This window comes from Pteropus medius, unplaced genomic scaffold (genome assembly GCF_902729225.1).
Source record: "Pteropus medius unplaced genomic scaffold, Ma_sr-lr_union100, whole genome shotgun sequence".
Lineage (NCBI taxonomy): Eukaryota > Metazoa > Chordata > Mammalia > Chiroptera > Pteropodidae > Pteropus > Pteropus medius.
In genome coordinates this window covers 2,053,286-2,072,480 of record NW_024354498.1, presented here as the reverse complement: position 1 = coordinate 2,072,480, position 19,195 = coordinate 2,053,286, and the positions used below count along the sequence as shown (strand labels likewise).

General features: G+C 34.7%; 1 protein-coding gene across 1 annotated transcript in view; it reads left to right on the top strand.

Moving 5' to 3' along the window:
• CNKSR2 (connector enhancer of kinase suppressor of Ras 2) overlaps nucleotides 1-19,195 on the top strand; it is a 265,051-nt gene that overhangs the window by 175,972 nt on the left and 69,884 nt on the right. Inside the window, exons 12-14 of the mRNA XM_039852288.1 lie at nucleotides 4,290-4,379; nucleotides 5,981-6,195; nucleotides 6,839-6,922. Of these exons, the coding sequence (XP_039708222.1) occupies nucleotides 4,290-4,379; nucleotides 5,981-6,195; nucleotides 6,839-6,922 (389 nt within the window). The remainder of the gene's footprint in view (nucleotides 1-4,289; nucleotides 4,380-5,980; nucleotides 6,196-6,838; nucleotides 6,923-19,195) is intronic.

Sequence of the window (19,195 nt, the reverse complement as noted above, 5' to 3'; positions counted from 1 at the left end):
AGTAACTATGTGAGGTGAAGGATGGGTTAACTTGATTGTGGTAATCATTTCACAATATATATGTATATTAAATCATCACACTGTGCAACTTAAAAATTATGTTGTACAATCTTAATATATAACATTTTTATTTTTTAACCTTACCTCAATAAAGCTAGAAAAAAGAGAAAGGAAGAGGCAATGAATTGGAGACTGAGAATATAAACAAGGCTTTTAGGAGATTTTCTGTAAAAGGAAGCAGAGAAATAAGGTGGTAGTTGGGTTGTGCTTTGGGGGTGAAGAGAGTTGTTTGTTTGTTTAAGATAGGAGAAATTACAGCAGGTTTGTGTGCTAATGGGAATCATTGAGTAGAAAGGGAAAAATTGATGCAGCAGGAGAAAGAAGGGAGAGTTGCTCAGGACAGTAGGTAAGAGGGGCTAGGATCCAATGAACAACCCAATAATTTGGAATATCCTTAATGTCTAATATCCTTTCATTCAAGCATTCGAAAAAAATTTAATGAATACCTGCTCTGGGCCAGGGTCTTTGCTAGGACCATTTGTAACAAAGATATATAAGCTCCTGCAAAAAAGCAGAAAAACTTATAAACAGACAGATACACTACAGTATAATAAGGATCATATATACCAAAGGCACTAGAAAAGATCTAAGGGAACGTAGGAGAGTGAGCAGTTAATTCTGTTCAAGGGAACTGTAGCATTTGTAATAGCACCAAAAATGCTTTATTATCTAAGGAAAAGTTTATTTTCAACCAATTCTGTATACTATTGTTAAAGCATAGCAGCTACATATTTTAGATAGATCACTGTAAAGCACTCCATCATTGTCAGTATTCTTAAAATTACATTTAGTGTTCTATCTGAATTTAACTGTAGCTATATATAATTTATAATAAGCTGCTTGCCATCAATTTCAGAATAAAATGCAAACAAAATCCAGAAATACTTATCTTTTACCTTTATTGCATTTTTAGAATACAGTAAGAAAAACAGAACACAATTCCTGCCTCTATGGAAATCCTAGTTAGAAAGTTCCAGATGTGCAACCAGTATGAAAAGCCAAGTAACATAATAATAGTTTAATTATGAGACACTAGCATAGAGCTATCACAGGGCTTATGATAGGGTATCAAATAAACTCTACAATTAATAAATGTTTTATGCTTAGAGGAGTAAAAAATTATTCTAAGAGGAAATGGTCAGCAAAATTTTTAAATGGGCTCTTATCTTCATTTTTTTACTACATTCTTGACTATTATTATTAATTTTAATCATGAACTGGTGTTGTTACCTAGAGAGACACCTTCAAATTTTCCAGATTATTTTCACGTATATTAATTTATGTACGTTTGCATAGGTATGAGTCAATTGTATTTAATTTAATGAGCCTTGAAAAGTTATACAAGCTTAAAAATACTTTGAATTTATTAATAGTGTGTATTTCATTTAAATCTAACAATCATGCTTATAGTACTCTTTTTTTCTTTACCAACAGCACTACAGCATCAAACCATAAAGTTATTTTTCCATATGAACTTTGCTGTCTTATGAAATTAAAATGCTGGTATATACATGCAATGGTAAACATTTCCAAGCTATAATCAAAGATCTGTGTATTTAGAATTAGAAATAATTTGAGCCATTTTGCCAAGGACTGCTATTTATTTAAGAATGTTATTTATTAAGTCTATTTCAATATTTTAGTACAATGAAAAATTTATAAAAGGAGCAATACTTATAAGCAACATTATTTCTTTAAATAAATAATACACTTTACTTTTTGAAGTATGTATTTTGATTTACATTGCTAAATTCATAACTTTACAACTAGTAAATGCAAAGGCTTGATGTTTTCCAAAATAAATTTTAATTAAGACTTTTTATCTCAGTTTCTTTGTCTAATTCAATATATTTTCCTCAATTTTGTGTTAGTAGTTTATAGTATACCTCTGTTTAAAAAAATTACTCCATGAAAAGTCAGTTTTTAAATCTTCAGGTTTTTTCCCTGTGGTTAATGATATAACCAGACATATCAAAGACTTAATTGCATTCCTCAATGACTTATCTCCATGGGAATCTCAGAGAAGATGGCCCCAAAATACAATGAATACAATTATGTTTTTTGTATCCTGTGTGTGAAGTATGTTTCTTCTTGTTTTTGTGCACATATACTTCAATCAATTCTTCAAAAAGTATCAAACTAGTTTATATATGTATGTATATGTGTGTGTGTATAACATATAGAGTGAGTAAAACAACTGCTTATTTATTGGATTTTTCACTTTTCAGAAGATTTTCTGGGTGACATGTAGAAACAGTGTTAGCGCTATGTACTGCTTCAGTTTCAGTGCCCATGAAGTTTGTTTTAAAACCCAAACACTAAAGAATGTTTGAAAATACATCATTCATAACATTGAAAATCTAGAGGACTAATTCTGCAAAGCAGTTGAATAGATATGACAAAGAAGACCCTCCTTGAAATCTTTACCCTCCTCTCCCACCCAGTTAGGCAGAATATATTGACCTGCATCAACTCACCCAAATTTCCTCTGTGAAAGTATAGAGATCTACTCCATGTGAATTTTGAAATCTTAGGTGATCGTTTGTAAAGTTGTTTGCACACCTTGAAAGGAAGCCATTAAATAAACACTACCTTTTTTGGTTCATTAATAATTTTATCGTGTCTAGCTCGTCCTCAGACTTTCAAAGAGTTTAGCAAAATATATTAAGTAAACTCTATCAGTATACATAATAAAAAGCCATAAAGTTGGCACATTTCTTTAAGAACAGAATTAGAAGTCTCCTAATGGAATTTTTTTAAACACATGGACTGATCATAGTAATCGATTGTGAAATTTAGCTGGGCAAGGAGGGAAGTGAGGAAGACATACGGTGACTGAGAAGTGTTGGAAGGTAGGAAGATCGGTAGTTAAAGGAGGAAGGATTGTTGGACTTGGAGTGCTGTGTGGGCGTGCTGGTAACACAGAAGGTGGTAGTTGGAAAATGGGATTCTGGGAGGGATTACAGCCTTTGCAAATGATAAGATAGAGCATATGACCACAGGAATGGGTAGAAGAAAAAGCCTCAAGGAACTGAGAGGCCAGAATATTGGAGGGTGAATATGGAAGTCACTAAGAATTATGGCAGAAGTAATATTTGGGTGCCTGGGTTTAAACCCTGGTACTACATACTTACCAACCGTGTGTGCTTGGGCAAGTTATATAACCTGTCTCAGTTTCCTAATCTGGTAAAATGAGGGTAATGATAGTATATTTCTCAATTATGAGGATTAAACATTTTAATACTTATAAAACCCTTAGTATGTGGCATATGGTAAATGATATATAAATGTTAGTAGTATTTTTGTCATCATCATAATTATTATTATTACGATCCAGTCCTGTGTGAGTCTTTGCTTTACATTCATTCAAAATTTATTAAGCAACTATTGTATTCCAGGCATTATGCTACGTATCCTTTTAAAACTTTTGTATGATTTTCTTTGGCTGTTCTGTGATTTGGGAATTTCAAGTTAATCAAAAATAATATACTGCAATCTCAGCAAAAACCTATCCTTGAAGTCTATGCCATGAGTTCTGCTTGCTAAAGTATAATGCTGTTTAGTAAGAATACAGACCCAGAGGGAAATGAGACAGGCCAAAGCAATGAATACTTGGACCTGGAAACTAAACTTATTCAAAATAGCAAAAGAAATGCTTACAGCAGACCCAGTAATAGGCCTTGAAAAAGATTCTAGGCATATTGTTGAAGCATGGTGGTGTCCAAAATATATGGTAATAAGAGTTAGAAGGCAGTGAAAATGGGAAGTTAACATTGTGATGGTCTAACATAAAACAATGGGTTAATGCCCTGGCATGCAGGTTGAACACAAGGGGCTACTATCTAGGAGATTGGCTTTCAAGACCTAGACATGTGGGCATTTAGGAATAAGACAAATCCAGGTACTGAAAATGAAGTAAAAATCACTAAAATAATGATCCTCTTTGTAAAGGACCACCCTCAAAGTCTAGGGCTCCTAAGAGAGCAGGCCTAGGCTGTTCTCTATTATTTATCAAAAGTGCCTTATGTTTGAATTATCACCTGGCCAATTGCCACAGGCAGTTTCACCTTCTGGCTCAAAACACACATATTTTTCATCTACACAAATGCCAACCATAATGTTGCATATGAGTGAGTGTGTTTTGCAGACTGTAGCTAAAAGTCAGTGTAAGTTTAAGCGGACATGGGGAAGAAAAACAATGTGATGTGAATTTTGTTCTCTGTGTTTAGGCAAGCTACGACCTATATCTATGCCAGTGGAATATAATTGGGTGGGGGACTATGAAGATCCAAATAAGATGAAGAGAGATAGTAGAAGAGGTAAGTGTTCTAGAATTTCAGTGTAGGCTGGGTTGTTGGAACAAAAAGCAAATTTAAATGTTCTTTAAATAGGATGTTATGGATTCAGTGGAAAAATTTTCATTCTTTCAGTGACTTTGTGGTACACCCAAACCAACTCAGACCAACATTTGACTATATTGATCTATTATTAAATAGATATCTTCTCTGAATGCCTCCTTAGGGATTCAGGGTAGATAAGTACAGTGTAAAAAATGAATATCTGATTGTTATTTGAAAGTTAATATTTGGAAAACAAGGTCAGAAGTGTGAAACTGCATAAAAGTTCAGTGAATAGAAAGAGTTCGTGATCAGTCCCCATTGGTCCGCAGTGCAACTTCACTACTTTTATATGAGTGCAACCTTAAAATGAGCATTGAAGCACATGGGTAAAAGCTAATAGAAACTGGGCCAGTGACTAATGAAAATCATATAGATTTGGGGAAAAAAAAAAACCTGCTTTGCTTTTTTTTCTCTCTACTGTTTGCTGTTCAGGGTTATCTTCTGACTTTGGGGGTGGGCTACACTTGAAGTATCTTCCAAAAGTAAGTTTTTATGTTCACTTATCCTGCTATTGAGGTGAGCAGTAAAGAGAGCAACTGAAAGTCTCACTACTAAAGGGGGGTTGAAGCAATGTAGATCTGATTTGGGCCCAGTAGATTCATGCTGTTACTTCCACTTTCTGAAATCAAGAACCATAAAGTTATAGATGAAAAATAAAACAAAGCAAAAAACGATTCATAAAACCTAAGCTCACTAAGATTCCTTCACGATAGGTTTAACCCATTTGCCTGTTATTTCTTGCCAATGTACAGAATTTATTTTGTTACTACGCAAATCCACAGACCACCCAGGGATAATCAAGCATGAATATCTGCTTCATTAGTCACTTAACACTTATTTTATGGAGTGGGCATTTTTGAAAATGTTGGTAAAAACAGGAACATTGATAGATCCCTTTACATCTGTGTGTTCATTCCATATTCCAAACTTTAGTTTCTAACCTTGTTTGTTTTATAGAAGTAATCAAGAAAAAAATAAAAAGAGAAATACTCATCATATGCCATCTCTGAGTCACTCTTTTGGAATTTCATATGATAGTGACATCTTTAGGGAAAAAAAAAACTTTATGAAGTACTAAATACTGACTATCAATTTAAGCTTAAATTTTATAAACTAAGTTTCCTGACTGTTGTTCATAATATGGACTTTAACATCTCCAAAAATGCTACATAGCCTACCAAAGGTAAATGTTTGTTATCAATTTTTAGCAGAATCCTTTGGGGGAGCTTGTTAAAATTTTTATGAGCCACACACCCAGAACTTCTGATTCAGGTTCGGCAGGTGATTCTGATATAGTTGGTCCAGAGAGAAAACTTGGACATAAAATCTATAGGCTGTCTATTTCTTTTTGCCCGATGATCCCAGATAGTTAGGATCCTTTATATTTCTACTACATAGATATTTTATAAATCACATCAAATTACATTTCTGAAGTGAAATCTAATAGCACAATTAGGAAAGAATGGTAAATTTGGAATATTTGTGTATTTATATTGGTGTATTTATCTCTTTTTATATAGAAAACTCTCTACTCCGATATATGAGCAATGAAAAAATTGCTCAAGAAGAATACATGTTTCAGAGAAACAGCAAAAAAGACACGGGGAAGAAGTCTAAAAAGAAGGGCGATAAGAGTAGTAGCCCGACTCACTATTCATTGCTACCTAGTTTGCAAATGGATGCACTGAGACAAGACATCATGGGCACGCCTGTGCCAGAGACCACACTATACCATGTAAGTAAAATTTCAGACTCTGCGATACAGCTTTTATTGGGAGACTCTTTGAGGTAAATTCCAGATTATTTATTTTTATCCTAGTGCCAGATTTCACAAAAGATCTTAAGTTTAGAGTATATGCTCTTTAAAAAAGCATGATGGCTTATTGATTCATTCTTCAGTTCATGTGTTCAATGAGTTCAAATGTTATAGCAGGTTAGATTTTTAATAAAATAACCTAATATGTACAGAACTGATGGAGAATAATAATTAGCTGATTAATCATCAGTGTAATAATACACAGTAAATAGATAGCTATAAAATTCAACCTTAAAGATTTTTAATATATTCATGATTTTATTTAAAAATGAACACTTATTAGACTTGGAGCATGGTGCTTGAGGTAAAAAATGGGAAAACATAGCATATCACATGGTGAGAAACACGATGAGTCCCAACATAATTTGAGGGTTGTAATGAGTGGTTGCAAGAAGTATTGGAGGAACATAGGAGAAGGAGGATCTTAGCCTTCAGGGGAAGTAAAAATAGGCTTCAGAATGGGTAGCATTCGCGTGAAGAATGAATGTAGTATTATTGGTGATAGTATTGTGGGAAGACATATAGAGGTGTGCCACAAATGTGTGAAACTGTTATATTCTAGGGAGTTCCCATGGCTCAGAATGACTGGTTTGTTAAAATTGGAGAGAAAGCACATGAGGAGGGGGCAGTAGATGGGCCTAGAGAGGTAGGTGGGCTTAGATCAGGAATTTTATGATAAAGTATTAGACTCTTTCCTGCAGTGATAAAGAGCTACTGAAGAATTTTGAGCTGGGGACTTGCATGATAAGATGGATCTCTCTCATGCAGAGCGTTAGTCAAGATATATGAGGCCAAAGGCAGGGCCATTAAGCCCAGGCCAAAAGATGATGAGAAATTAGGACAGTGGCAATGTGGAGGCTGAGAATCTTGTTAACCAGAACATTCAGTTCACAAAATGAACTCATTTTATACCATTTTGATTAAAAAGGAATTGTGTGTGTCTGTGTGTGTGTGCGCGCGCGCGCACACACGTGCGCACGCCAGTGGAACTATAGCTTCCTATTAAAAGCCCTTGAAAAATATGGACTCCAATTTGAACAACTGTACTTAATGCTCAGAGTATCAAAAAATTTTTATCTGTCCACTGCTGTAGAAGGTATAGCATCTAGGTATACAAGATTTGAAAGATTTAATAACTTATACTTGTGTTGGTTTTCTGAGTAAATTTTTTAAATCATCTACTTATTCTATAGCTCTCTCATAAAACTAGAGTGTAGAAAAATGTTTTCATTTATTTGGGTCAAAGTAGGAGTACACTAGGTGCTCATTCTGTCCTCCTGGTCCCCAGTTACACACACCTAAGCCTCTTCCTCCCCAAGATAATAGTACCCATATCAAAACCTGCTTCTCTGAATGACTGACAAATTATTTTCTCCACATGTATTTGTAGTCAGTCTGAAGTCAATACTCTTAGCTATATGAAAGGAGTCACTTCAGCTGTCACTAGTCAGAAAGGTTGTCTGAACGTCGAGCTCCCTCTAGAATCTGCTGTTCCAGTCATAAGTAACAGTCTGAACAAAGATCTAAACGTAAGAGACAGCTAGCCTATTCAAGAGAGAAGTGGATAGTGAGAGATGAGGCTGGAGAGGGAGGAAGAGGCCACTTTATCCAGAGAGTGTAAACTATTAAAGTTGGGATTTATCCTAAGAGGAGCAATAAGCCATTGAAGGAAGAGCAATAAGCCATTCGAGGCGCGTTTAAACACTCAGTCTGTGCCATTCTGTCATGTATGTCTAGACAGGAGCATACTGTGTGAGGAAGGAAAATAAAAAGCCAAGTCTTGTGGATTTTGAGTTATTAAATTTTGGAAGATACTAAAAGGTGACTCAAACTGATAATCAGGAATATCATGATTATTCCCTAGAAGTATAAATTGTTACCACCTCCTCAAAGGTCATTATTTAGTTATATGTTTCAAGAATCTGGTCTAGTGACTTCAATTCTAGAATTTTATTCCAAGAAAGAAATAAGAATCTACTTTTGCCTCCTACTTTTGTTATATGACCTGACTATAACATGATATTTCCAAGATAGATAATATTTATCTCAACTGATTTTTGACAGAGAGACAGCACGGAATAAAGGATATTGTTAATGATGGGGGAAATCCTCCCATGTACCATTAACCCACTAACCCCAGAATAGAAGGCTGGAAGCTTTCTAACTGTATTCTCTGGTTTAAAATAAGTTAAAAAGATTTGTTAGCCCCAAAGACCTTCTTAGATGCCTATAACCAGTGTTCAAAAAGAAAAGAGAACACTCTCTCATGGGTTTTCTCCTAGACATTAAGTTCCCTTGAGGACATTGCATTGCACTTGTTTAGTACTTTCACAGTTATCAAAGGGGTTTCCATATTTGGTTGTGTCTTTTGAACCTCACAACAACTGTATTTGCAAATGGTAGAACTCAAATTCTGAAAGATTAAGTGATTTGCCCAAAGCTGTTTTGCAAAAAAAAAGTGCAAGAGTAAGAACTAGAACCCAAATCACCTACTCCAGTGATCTTTCAACACACTACCTTGGTATTCCGTGAATGATAGGCATTCCATACATGGACAGATTTGTGCTTTAATGACTCAATGTGTGAACTTTGAAGAAAAAGTTGACTTTAAGAAACATGTACCCTCATATGCTGATTTAAATAAGTTTTCCAGTACCTAGATTGATTTCTGCACAGATTTCTGTTTTTCTCTGTTACTATTTTTTATGAAATTTAGAAAAACATACAGAGCAGCTGCTGTTAGAAAGCACAAGTAGTTATTCTGCATGATCTATTGCTGAGACTACAGAGTATTATTGTTAAAATTGCCTGGACCTTGGAGCCAGAACAACATACATTTAAATGATTGCTTCTTATATTTCACAGAGATTCTTGTTTTACTTTTTTTTACCTGTTCATACACACTTATTTAAAAATGAAAGAATTTTTCCTCATCTTAAATTTCTTGAAACACAATATCAATATCAATTTGTAATCTAATCACCTTCATGATGAACCACTAATCTTTATTCTTACCAATTATTCCTTTGGATAACTCAGCCATTTTTAATGGAGTAAGACTTAAGTGGAAGACTATGAAGATTTAGTACTGTGTTTCATAGGCTGCTATCTCTGCTGTAATACTAGCTCCATGTGGTCTGAGTTCAAATTCAGAATGAGTTCAAATTTGGAGAAAATTTAGTTGAATTTAATAGCAGGATCATATCAGCATTAAATACCCTTAAACAATTTAATAAAAGTGTGGCGGGAGTAGATTTTCCTTATAAGGAGACCTAGATTATAATCCCCATTGGTCTATTTTAGAAAGCAGCCCAAGAAAAATACACAAAGCAGGGCAGATACAGTTTGGCTGTAGTGTTTGACTCATTCCTTTTAGCAATTAGGACAGAAACGTTAATATAATAAAGAAGATTTAGAAGTTTATGATATTGCAAAATACACAATTTTATTTTATTAATTCCATATATTTGTTACTCTAGTTTATATATTTTTTCTTAAACTTATTTAAAAGGGAAGTATTCACTATACGCAAACTACTCTGATCATGCGCCAGTTTTTGCCAACCCTTACTTTTGGACATTCTGTTCCTTCTGCTGAGAATACTTTCATCCCTTCTTTCCCCCGGCTGACTCCTATCTAAACCTGAAATTGCAGAGACACTTGCCCTGACCACTATATTTTCTTCAAAACCTTTCTTATGATTTATAATTATATATTTATTTATGTGATCATCTGCTTGGCGTCTTTCTCCCCTGAACGTGGTCAGGGGAGCATGTTCATGTTCATGAGAGAAGCAGTTTCTCCATTTTTCAGCACTATATTTGAACACTAATAGGTATTGTTCCTCATAAGCACTCAATAAAAATGTGATGAAAAGTGAATGAATGAGTGAGTAAATGTGACAGGAACTATAATGTGTTTCTCAGTATCTCTCAGTTGATGACCTCAGCCTGCAAACAGAGCCACGTCCATATCCTAGGCCAGCCCTGCCCAGCACAAACAGGCCTTCAGTTGGAGTGAGAATTGCCAGGAACTGATTACCATACACTGGTGTCTCATGTGCCTGGGGAGGACCGTAGGGCTCTGAATGTCTTCCATCATGTTTGTCTAGTCCATATGACTAATTCTACTTCGTTTTACCGATTAATATTCAATTTCGCTCTAATTGGAACCCTGCCATTATTGGGTCCTCCAAGGGGCGTCTGGCTGATTTACTACTACAGACCACAGACCATGTTGAACCTATCTCTGGCCACCCACCCCATTTAAAAGAGTACTGGAAGCACCTAGTAACTTACAATCACCATGCTGGGCTCCCTATCAAAGCAGGTCCCGGTTTGCACCTTCGATCAGGTGATTTGCAAGACTTTCCTGCTCCACAGATGCCGTCAGTGTAAGAGGATTAGCTCCTCCTCCACCCCTGCCCCAACTCCTGCAGCTCAGAGCTTAAACTCCAGCTACTTCTTGCTTTCTTCCTATCACTGCTATCTCATTGTGGAGGTCGCAATATGCCTGTCAGACAAGTATGTTATGGCATTTTTCAAGAATACAGCTTTATCTATTCTGATTCTCTCTCTAAAAATGTGGGAGTTGTTAGCTGCCAAAGCTCTCATCTGACCTGAAAACACATGAAGAAAAGGCAGACAGCAATGTGCGTGTCTGTGAGTGTGTGATTCAAATGTCATGGTAAAAGCCTTTAGATAAAAAATAGTTAGATTCAGGACTTTTTTTCCCTTATTATGACATACATATGATAACTTGCTAACATATTAAAGCTGTTAACTAAATCGATAAGCAAAATAACAATTTATTTTAAATCTATATGCTGAGATGCCAGAGAAGTAAAATTTGATTGTGAATCCAGGCGATATGCAGGTATACTTTGATAAACTGAATATTGTGATTTTAGACGGCTTATTTAAAACAGATTTTGAGTAGGTGTTCAAAAATCTGGATAATTCCCTTCATAACATTTCAACATTTGTGTGGCTTGTCTTAGTTATTTAGGGTATAACTGCAAACATTCAGTTGTTGTTTTACTTCTGATAAGTGCCTTTAGCCATTTTCATCAATTTGGGAAGGGATTTTTGGTGGAATTCCTGGAGGAAGGAGGTAGAGAGCTGTTAAAAGACATTTTGTTTTGTTAAATTTAACAAGTAAATAAATATGAAACAGACACTATTTTAAGTAATTTATAAATTTTAACTCATTTACTCATAACAACCCTATGAGAAAGGTGCTGGTGTCATCCCCATTTTACAGATTAGGAAGCTGAGGCACATGGATTAAGTAAATAAGTAAGTGGTAGAGCTGGGATTTGAACATTGGCAGTCTGCCTCCTAGTTAGCACACTATGTTGCCCCTCAAAAAATAACATAATTTAGCAGCAACTCAACACCAATTCCAATAGTGTCAGCCATGTGTAAAGCCCAATCTAAGTGCTATGGAATATATATAAACATAATAATATTGCCACTGTTACTACTAATAATAGCTACCATTTACCAATTGCTTATTAAGTTTCTATGGTAAGAACTTACATGTATTATCTCACTGGATCCTCAAACTGACCTTGCAAGGTTGCTATTATTGTATCTAATTGCAGAACTAAAACAGAATATACTTTACTTATGGTCATACAGCTAAAACATAGCAAACTTGAAATATAAGTCTATGCATTCTGGCTCCAAAATTCACGTCTTTAGATGAATAAAGCCATTTCTGCTCATAAGGCTTTTACCATCTATAGAGAAGACAGAGCTATTATTATCACACAGATGAAAATATGCTATATTGCCATCATATAAACATTTATAGTTAAATTTTTCTGCAATTACAAAGGTTGGTTTGTCTAATAGCTGCTTGACTTAGATGCATTGTTTCAACATCAGTGTAGATAGAGTAAGAGGGCAGTTAATTTTAGTGGCTAGAAAGCCATATCTGAGCTAATAGTTGTTTATAACAACCACTTTCTCTGCATTTTGACTTTATTCACCTACGTGACAGCCATAGTACAGTGTGACATGATGTTTCTCCTCACCAGAGTGCATGCAGACATGTTAGACATCCATTCTAAATATTGCTGTGATCATATTTGTATGTACTCTCTGGTTCTTATGGATGACTTGATTATTTCTAGAGTGTGAATGCCAAATTCATAGTAACACTGGCAAAGCCCTACATGGGAATAGCGGAGACTTTGAAAAGTGTTTCCCATTGGGCCCCTTCACTAGGGCAGTGATTCTCAAAGTATGGGCTGTTTTTGGCGAAAACTCCTGGTAACGGAGGCTTGCTGCAGAAATGGCAGTCCTTTCCTTGATTCTTATGGGCAAATAATACATAATTTCACAGACTTTCATTTTCACTTGTGACTAGCTAATACTTTATAGCACCCTACTAAATCATTGTAAAAGGTTACAAATTGAATAATCATAAAATAATGCATTAATAGATTGTACTATTATTGGTTTGGGTCTTCATGGTTTTCAGGATCAATGCTCTATTAAAATATCATCCAGAGTTTTTTTAAATTACACGTAGTTTTCAGTTTCTGGGTTTTTTCCATTATAAGTTATTTTTAGATTTCATCACTATTAATTTCAGTTTGTTTTAGGTTCCCTGCTTTACCTTTTAGCACATCGTGATTCATATTACCCGTAATTTTCTAAAAATGATAGTATGAATCATCCATAACCGATAGTACTTATACAGTCATATTCTATTGCTATCACCTAGTTATGTTTCCATTGGAAAGGAAGGACAAAGAACCACAGGGTCTGTTGGCCTGTCTTAGGAGGCAATCAAAACTGTTGAGATCCACTGCCTTAGATATAGATAGGTGGTTTAAAAAAAAAAGAGAATAAAAGAAATCTTGCCTTTGTCTATAAATACAAGCAGTTTATGGTATGCTAGTCCATGAAGAAATCTAAGAGGAAAATTCACTTGTGTTTCCTGACCCATTTATACTAATAGTTATATTTGCTTCCATAGTTTGAAGGCTTTTTTTAACAAATAAACTATCAGCACCCCTCCCACCACCACCTATTTTCACATTCACCACCAACTGGTGTACTTATAATTGAACTGGCTACACTAGGCTGTTAAAAATAGAAATACTCATTGAGTGTTTAAAGATTTACAAATATAAACTTTCAGTTCCATACAAGGTGGAAAACACATTTCATTTTCTTTTTCCTACTAATCATAGTAACTACAAAATACCTGGACAAAATATATATCACCTATCAAAAGACCCTGAAAGGTAAACAAAGAAGGCAGTCAGGCTAGGGACCTTCAGACTTGAAGAACAACCTAGCAGTGAGTCTCCTGGGGTATTTGTTCTTGCCTAAAAAAGCTTCCAACCTTAAATCATTAATAGGCACAAACAAAATAAAGCCCTCCTCTCTTTAGCCAAATGACCAGGAAAAGGGCAGCCCAACAGGATAGAACCTTTTAACAATACCTGTCTGTTCTCAAGGGGAAAACCATTTTTAAAAAATCATGCTCCTCTTCTACCACAACAGCTATAAAAAGGATTCATTCACTAAGAAGACATAATAATCTTAAATGTACATTCGCCAAACAACCAAGATACAAAATACTAAAAGTAAAATCCCAAAGAACTAAAAGGAGAAATTGACAGATCTACAATTACAGTTGGAGACTTCAAAACCCTTCTCTCAGTAATTAATAGAGCCACTAAACAAAAACTTAGCAAGAATATAGAAGTACTGAACTATCCACCAACGGTATTGGACTCCCAACAACAGCAGGATACACATTCTTTTCAAGGGCATGAGACATTCATCAGGATAAACCATATCTTGGGTTATAACACAACCCTGACTATTAAAAGAACTAAAATCATGCAAAGTATATCCTCTAATCATAATGGAATCGAACTAGAAATCAATAACAAATGGCAAGTATGTCTCCAACCACTTGGATGTGAAAGGAACACCCTTCTAAATGCTCCGTAGGTAAAAAAAAAAAAAAAGGAAGTCTCAAGGAAAATTGAACTGACTGAAGATTAAAACACAACCTATGCTTAGAGGAAATTTTAAAGCGCTAAATACTTATATCAGAAAATGAGAAAGGTGTCAAATCTATAATCTAACCTCCCACTTGAAGAAATTAGAAAAAGAACAACAAAAAATCAGCAAGCAGAAAGAAGACAATAAAGAGCAGAAATCAATAAAATTTGAAAACAAAAACAAAAGAAAATCAAATCAAAAGCTGTGCATTTTTTGAAAAATCAAAAAAGAAATTGGTAAAGCTCTAGCAAGACTGACAGAGAAAAAAAGGAAGAGTCAAATTACCAATATCAGAAATAAAAGAGGACTTATTGCTTCAAACCCCATAGATGTTAAAAGACTAATAAGGAAATACTACAAACAACTCTGCGCACATAAGTTTAATAGTTCAGATAAAATGGACCAATTCCTCAGAACTCACAAACTCCAAAACTCTCTCAAGATCAAGTAGATGACCTGAATATTCATATAACAATTAAAGGAATTTAATCATTAAAAGACTTCAAAAAAAAAGTGTAGAAATACTGAAAAACCTATTGCACCAGTACTTTTGTATTGATTGACAGCAGAAGTAATCCATTTGGCTTTTATTATTTTGTTCTGTGGTGCTCTTAAAGTGTGGGCAGTCTGAAAAAGATTTAATGCATAGGACTTGTGACTTAATGGAATTCCTAAGAGACTAATTAAACTCATAAATTTTATTAATTGTGAAAATGTTTCAATGATTGAAATTGTTACATAAATTTTTAAGTTTAATTAAGCATTATACAAACAATATAAAAAGATTCACTGATATGCCTTCACTCTTGAGAGAGATTTCTGCTTACACTGTATAAAACTTCAAGAAATTGTTGTTTCAAAAGATTGTTGATAAACTGAAGTCAGTCCTTTCGGTTTCATGTTTGAACAAATGGGGTCTCATTCTGCTAGTTCTTGGTTAGATAATGGCTGCCAGGAAGCAAAACACAAAATCTGGCTTAATTAGTGAGGCATCATACAAAACAGGACACAGAAGAATTGAATTAGGAATTTATTAAATTGAAATTTATTAAATTTAAGTCATTACAAATCCCTCGTTGCCTTCAAGAAAATAAAATAAAACATAAATTCTGATGAGAGGCCCTTGGTTTGGTTGCTAAAGTCACTAATTATGAACTATTTGGGCACCTACCTGCATTAGTCAGAGAAGTTAAAGAAGCCCCATTCTCTATCATATGGTAAACCTATGTCTCCCAGCTTTATAGCCTGAAAAACTTCCTCAAATTTTGTTGTAAATAGGCCTCTTTTGCTCCCATCATCACCGTACCCTTATTACTTCACCACCATAACTCATTTAATGAAACATCTCAAGTTTAATAAAACTCCAGTTTTACTCCTAAAACTCTTTAAAGCCTCTTATTGAAGGACCATAACATATCAAATTATATTCTTCACTCATACTCCTAAAATATATGATCCCTTTGACAACACCCTGTAATGTCACAAAACTATAAACCTAAAGATTTGCTGTATATACCCAAATTTCTTCCAAAGATTCCTCTCAGAAAACTACGTGTCTGGGTCTCTTAGCCCAGATCTTATGTAAGAATGAAGTTTAAGGCACAGTTATTGACTACTGTTACATTCTAGTTTAAGGCATAATTATGACTACTGTTACATTCTGATTTCTTGAAGATAACTTTTCCATGAACAGTGTTAAATTATTTGCAGCTTTCGTGGACTCTTCATTGGCTTTTGGCTCAAATAGCAACTGGCGGTGACCAAAGTGCATGAGCTCAACCTAAAGTCTCAAGTCTAAATGATATTGCTAAATCTGTTTCTTAACATTGATACAAGTATCAGGTTAAGCGAAGAACAGGATCTTAATAGTCTTGAACCCAAAACAATATGGAATATTGAGAAATAGATCAGTGTTTCAATCCCTATTCCTTATACACAAAAGATTTTAGATTAACTATATGCAAATTTTCCTGCCATAGGAAAAAGGAGAAAAAGTTATTTGCTCATATATTCTTTTATTTTCATAAACTTGAAGTGGCCTCAAGAGACAGTGCTTATTATATCTAACCACACTCAGGTGAAAGGGCTCAACATTAAAGAAGAAAATTGTCTTTTCTAAGATTCTTCTTTAAGATGGCCAAGAAAAAGTTGTAAAAACACGAGCTTTAAGGCAACTGTATAGGCCTAGACACATTTCTGAACCTCAGTTTCTCATTATTAAAAGGGGATAATAATACCTCACCTGGATATTTTAGAATTAAATCATATATATAACGTTTGTTCCACTGTGCTAGGCACACAGTAACTATTCTTAACACCATATAGAAAAGAAATTAATTTATTTACACGGACAGGAGTTTACTTCCTGGGAGCAAATCAGGACGCCTTCCAGGATTCAAACATATGTCCTCTTTGGAAACTAGTGAGTATATTGGTTAGGGTTCAATGCATGAAGCAGAAGCACTAAGTGACATGGAATAAAGGACTAGATTTTATTCCACTGAGGTCCTAGTGAAGATGCCTCAGAGAGCCAGTGATCATGAAGAAAATCTGGATGTGACGCCGGGGAGAGCAAGATAAACTAGAACCCATGAACACAAACTGGAACCCTTCCTCCAACTTCTACAACGAAACTGGAGCCCACCTCCATGGAGAGTCACGAGTTCCTGATTCAAGACTTAAAAGAGTTGAAGGAGTTGCAGGCCCTGCTGCTGACCCATACCAACACAGGTGAGCTAGCAGAAAAGTGACAGTGTATGTGAGCTGCGGCAGTGACTTACACGCTGCACTGACTTTCCGAGCATAAGGACTGCTGCTTCACTTGTATTCTCCAAAATTCACACACAGTCATGTTGTGGCCAACCTTAACCAGGATCGTTGGGGAAGGGCATTCTGAGCTACATAGTTCCAGCTTTGCTAAGTTGACACAGTAGGAAACTACACACTGAGGTTTCCTTTTGTGTCGGCACTACAAGCACCTACCAGTTAAACCTGCTTTGAAAATTCTCTGATGATGGTCTATATGAGGATCAGTAGGAAAGTGAAAACTTCTAAATTATAAATCTGGAGTGGACTGAAGGTATAGCCCACCTCTATGAAGGTATCATCCTTACAGCCTACTTATTTAATTTCCCAAAGCATGTGTTAGAAAATATAACTTCAAATAGTCTTTTCTCCATCTTCAATCAAAATATTGACTAATATAAGTAACGATTAGGATAAAATGTCTAATTTACCTAAGGGATTCCTGCTTCATAAAACACATTTGATAATTCTTTAAAAAAATGTCTTTGCATACTCTGTTGAAGAATACCAGAAGGCTATATACCTACACCATGTTATTTTAACTAATTGTTAATCTAGTTGCGTTTTAGCATCATATCCTCAATTTTTATCAGATGGCTGCTACTTGAAACAGCCATATGAAATCTTTGCTATAAAAAATTTCTTTGCTATAAAAACTATTTTTGAAGATATTGTATTTTCTACTTCTTTGTGCCCCATATATATATATATATATATATATATATATATATATATATATATATATCCTTATAATTGAGTAAAAGCTTTAGTGCCTTGCAATGACAATGTATCTAAAGTATCTGGTACAGTGTCTGGTACTATGATAGTGCACAAATATTCTTAGCATCCTTCCTTCAACCATACTAGCAAAATGTCCTCACCAGTGGGCTGGGAAGAAGCCAAACCTAATCTAGGTGCATTTGAGGCAACCAGTTCTGGAGAAGTGGCAGCAAACTCAGGCCCTGCAGAAACCTTATTTTTCATATCTCAGCTTACATAAATGGCTTTCTTTCTCTTACTCGGTTTTCTCATTTACAAGATGAGCAAAGCACTACAGAAAAGTCTATGGAAAATGCCATCTAAATTGACAGCATAATGATGATATTATTTCTGCTGCAAACAGAATTTAAAAAAATCTTCCCATCAAATTCTTTTCTCCTTCTGTTAGATAAAACCAATTTTGCTTTTTTAGTCTTAAAATTGTGTCCTCCTAGATGGTTCAGTATGGAAGAGAAGGAAGAGTATGATTTATCTCTCTCAATTACTTTTTTTATAAAACGAATTACGTATAGTGACTTTTAAAACTTTCTAAACTTTTATTTTTTACCCAGTATTCTCTTTGAGAGATTTTCTGTTAAAAAAAATCTCCAGATCAAGAACAGTGCAGCAAAACTAGAAGATGTAGAAACATTTGAAGTGGTTGTCTTGGAGAGAAAACCACTTGTCTATTCTATAATAGCAAAAATCTCAGAATAAGAACTTGATATATACATACTCTTAGCCATAAAGGTATTTAGATAAAAGCTAGTACTCTTGGAACAAAGTACACTGACATAGCAAGAATTCTATGATGAGAAAATATGTACAATATATCAGAGCAACAAACCTAAAAATAAAGGTAACAAAAAAAAGCTGTTTATTTTCAAATTCCTTTAAATAAAGCTATTAAGTTAATAGACAGAAAAACAATTTTACTAACTATGATCCAGTCATATCATTGCCAAGAAAATTATCATGTTATATACAGTGACTTCATTTGAGACTCTCAGATTTTGTGTCTTTGTTAGATTCTTCTTATATCATTTACTTCTCTTTTCTTTTACATATAATTTATTTCCTTGTCATCAGGTAGCCTTCAGGAGGCGAATCTGGTTCTCTCAATTTTTTCTGGTCATAAATGTTTCTTTGTTACAAAAGATGAGCAAACCTACCCTGATTTCTCTGACACCCAGATGTCAACAGTTTGTTAAACAGAAGTGTCAGGAGCAGGAACTGCTCTAGTTCTGCTTTTTACATATTCAGACTTTCTGCCTCTGTCTCATGTGCAAAATCTATGTCGATTGTACATGTGTTAATCAAGC